At 39.7% G+C, this 4,105-nt stretch overlaps 1 protein-coding gene across 1 annotated transcript in view; it reads left to right on the top strand.

The window, feature by feature from the left end:
* Window positions 1–3,889, top strand: part of EDEM2 (ER degradation enhancer, mannosidase alpha-like 2) — an 8,152-nt gene extending 4,263 nt beyond the window's left edge. Inside the window, exons 7-10 of the mRNA XM_009892092.1 lie at window positions 241–365; window positions 1,078–1,222; window positions 2,395–2,516; window positions 3,364–3,889. Coding sequence (XP_009890394.1) covers window positions 241–365; window positions 1,078–1,222; window positions 2,395–2,516; window positions 3,364–3,855 — 884 coding nt within the window. The 3' untranslated portion in view covers window positions 3,856–3,889. The remainder of the gene's footprint in view (window positions 1–240; window positions 366–1,077; window positions 1,223–2,394; window positions 2,517–3,363) is intronic.
* The last annotated feature ends 216 nt before the right edge of the window (window positions 3,890–4,105 follow it).

Below are 4,105 nucleotides of genomic sequence, written 5' to 3'. Positions count from 1 at the left end.
TGCTCTGCATGTGGGACTGTGGAAGAAGATGAAGAATCGAACAGGATGCATTCAAGACTGTTCCTGAAGTGTTTTTTGTAATACGTTTGAACAATCTGTGGTAACAGAGTTACCAAAGTGACCATCCTGAGAGTTGTTCATTTGACATGGCTCAAGTGAAAAAGGGATTTCTCTCAGTCTTAAAAAAAAATATTTATTTTTTTTCTGTTGGATTATCTACCCATCTATGTTTCTTTATAGAATATAACAAAGCTATCAAAAATTACACAAAGTTTGATGACTGGTACCTCTGGGTTCAGATGTACAAAGGAACAGTGTCCATGCCTGTTTTTCAGTCCCTGGAGGCCTACTGGCCAGGCCTACAGGTAAGAGCTGTCATACCAGTAGCTTATGGTGATTTTGTTCATCTGTTTTGGGTCAGTCTTTTATATGAAAGTTACAAATATAACCGTCATCTGTGCCGGTTTGTTTTAATCTCTGGTGAAATCTACAGTAGTCTAAGCCTGTAGAAGAGCAGATGTTGACTTTGTCTGTGGTCTATAAAAAAGGTCTCCCATTATGCATGATGGGAGGGCAGTTTTGTTGTAGGAAACTCCACTGTCAGTGGTCTCATAATCCAGATGGGAACGTAAGGCAAAAGAAAATCGCACCTCTTTTTCCACCACGTCATAAATGCTTTATTTGTGTGAATACTTTCCCATTGAGAAGTTTGCTTTCTCATCAATAGTTAACGTTTCGTCTGGGACTTTATTATCCCCGCTAAAATAGACTGGATGCTGTGGTTGACTAAAAGAAATGTTGACTGAGGAAACCCAGCCTTCTGTTAACTAAAAATGAAAGAAACATCATGTTATTTAGGTGCTGCTTTTCCGTCAGATTGCGTTCCGCACACCTATCTGCTTAGTCCTATCTATTTTTAAGGAATCATTCCTAAATATTACTTACACCATTCAGACCTGCAGAACAACCCATTTCTGTCATGTTTTGCTTTGACTGTTAGGAGTGTTATTGCATGAATTCCTGTGCTGTTTCTTCTTCACCCAGATGTTGCTTTGCTCATTGTTTCCTCTCTCTTAGAGCCTAATTGGGGATGTAGATAATGCCATGCGAACCTTCCTCAACTATTACACTGTCTGGAAGCAGTTTGGTGGGCTGCCGGAGTTCTACAACATTCCCCAGGGCTATACAGTGGACAAGAGAGAAGGATATCCACTCAGGCCTGGTAAGCAGAAATAAAATAAAAAGGAGCATGGAGTCCTGCTTTTGCTCTGGTGGTAAGATCAAATGTTAGCAACACCTGCCCTGGAAAAGTTCCTCCCCAGTTTTGCTTTGACTTAGTTCCTCCATGCGTTTTACCAGTGATATCTATAGTAAAAGCTACACATTTTGCTTTCTGCCATTCGCAAAAGCAGGGCTACCTTTTAAAGGAAGCAAACTGTAGCATTACTATATAAAGGGGGGCTGTTAATTAATTGGGTTCACAGTGTATGATTTGACATGTTTAAGTGTTAAACTGTCTGACGTGGGATGTTTTAAAGTCACGCAAAATGTTAATGTGACTGCCTGTGTCCTTTGAATTTGGGAAGTGAAAGTGAGTATGAATAGACCACTCTGGTTCTGTTGAGTTCCTGAAATAAACTAATTCCAGTTGCCCTAGTAAAGCTCAACTTGCAAGAGGGATTATGTGTTGACTGTGATACTGCAATGAAATGGTCTGTCTTTTTTTCTTTTTTTTTTTTTTTTACAACTCTGACCAAAAAAAAGTATTCACACCTGATTATTAGGTCAGTAAAACTTTGTAAATGAGAATAATTAATTTCCTTTTCGTCTGAGTGTTCAGGTGACATCCACATTGGATACTTCTGACAAAAATACTCATCAGTATTAACTTTCAAATGTACTATAGCATCCACAAAGACTTGTTTCTTTAATAAGTGAACACAGACCAGTTGCCTATATAGAGTATTTTTGTAGTGCCTGTTTTTGTGGTGTTTTAGGTACCCGTTTGAGGCTTATGGTACTGTTTAAAAACTGTGGTTTGGGGCGTTGAATTTCTTGTTTGTAATCCTTTCTAGAATCATCTTTCCTTTCTTTGACAACTGAGTTCTAATCCTTTTCTCTCTTGCTCCCCTCCCACTCTCTGAATGTGGGAGGGAAGCATTATTCACTCTTACCTGAGCTGACGCAATCTGGTTAGAGTGAATTTCTTTGTAGCACATCCCTAGCAAAAGCATTATCTGTGCTTTAAGCCAGAGGAAATAGAAGGTAAGCTGGGCTGTTTACCTGATCATCTTAAATTAGTATTGTTAAATTATTTCGAGGAATATCTTATCTTCCCTGTGTACGTGATTTGGTCATCTTTATACTTGCAAACGTTTGGGTTTTTTTCTGCAGAGCTGATTGAAAGTGCAATGTATCTGTACCGTGCGACAAGAGATCCCACACTCTTAGAACTGGGAAGAGATGCGGTGGAGTCAATAGAGAAAATCAGCAAGGTGGACTGTGGATTTGCAACTGTAAGTGCTAAATCAACTGCTGAGTCAGCTAAGTAGCTGCTAAAATCAGCTTTTAGAAAGTGTTCTCATGAATGATGTTTTGCTATTGAGTCGAGTGATCACTTTGGTTGAAACATGACTCCTTTTTCAAACAAAGCCCTTGTATTTCTCTGTGAAGCTGATCTGGTAACCACTGGTCACAATTCTGGTAGTAACTTCCCCCACAGCCTGAAGAATGGGACAAATTCTGTCACTGGCTGTTGCACCAGAGCCCAAAACATGGGAAAGCATCAGAAGCTTCTCCTGCCTCCTGTATCTTGGTAGGTACTGGATGGTGCAGCTCGGCAGGAAGGCTCATATGGAGGCTCTCTGCCTGCCAGTTGTGTGATGCTGCTTTTCTGCTTTGCCTTGAAAATCTGATCAAACACAAGAGAACTGCAGTGAGTGATTTCTCTAAAATCATTTAACAGAAGATTTCAAGCGTACTAGCAAGCTCTTTTACAAAAAAAAAAAACCCTCCTCATAAATATTGGGAATTAGGCCTTGTGATATGGGAAATAGATAAAAGCCTTATGATTTTTTTAGTGGGGGAATGATGGGAAGCTTACTCGCTCTTCTTCTTACCCAAGTAGGAAGTGTATTTCTCCTGATTGTTAGTTTCCTGTTCCTTATCACTAGACTGCGCTAATTCAAAACATCCAAACCTTGTTGATGTATTTGCATACAACTGTTTAAAATAGAGGGTGAATTGGTGCCATACTGTGCTGTTTAACTGAAATGAATTGCAAACTGGTTTTACTTTTCCCCCTAAGTTTGTAACTTACTGAATTTGATATAACTGTAATCCACTGTGTTTCTTGTCTTGTAGATCAAAGACTTGAGAGATCACAGACTGGATAATCGCATGGAATCCTTCTTTTTGGCTGAAACAGTAAAATACTTGTACCTGCTATTTGACCCAGACAACTTCATTCACAATGATGGATCAGTCTTTGATGTGGTGATTACACCCTACGGGGAATGCGTCTTGAATGCTGGAGGATACGTCTTCAACACTGAAGCTCATCCTATAGACCCTGCTGCACTGCACTGCTGTAGGAAGCGTAAGGAAGAGCAGTGGGAGGTGGAAGACTTGATGCGGGAATTTTACTCACTGAAGAAAAACAAGAAATTCACTTTAAAAAGAGTTTCCGACCATGGTGAAGGGGAAAGTGCTAAAGACCCTGAAGGTGCCTCTTCAGAGAAAGGTGGAGAGAAGAGAAACTCTAAGGAGAACTCACACTCCCTCCTGAGTTGCCCCAGTCAGTCCTTTAACTCTAAACTTGCAGTACTGGGACAGGTCTTCCTAGATAACACCTGATGCATAGAATTTTATTATCAGTTTAAATTATTGATTCAGACTGGGAATATATTTTTATAGTTTCCTAATGGAAAAAGTCATACCTCACAATGTGAATTGTATTATGAAGTGAAACAGCTTCCCATTAAATTCTGCTACTGCTGGTTCATAAAATGTGATTCAGCTATCAGCTGTTAACGCTGTAAAGTTCCCAATCTCAAACCGATTGGTTGCCTGAATAGCTGTTCAGAGAGAGAAAGAAAAGTCTACA

The sequence above is a fragment of the Charadrius vociferus genome, unplaced genomic scaffold (genome assembly GCF_000708025.1).
Source record: "Charadrius vociferus isolate BGI_N301 unplaced genomic scaffold, ASM70802v2 scaffold409, whole genome shotgun sequence".
NCBI lineage: Eukaryota > Metazoa > Chordata > Aves > Charadriiformes > Charadriidae > Charadrius > Charadrius vociferus.
Note: the sequence above shows the minus strand (reverse complement) of the source record. Positions and strands in the feature narration are given on the sequence as shown.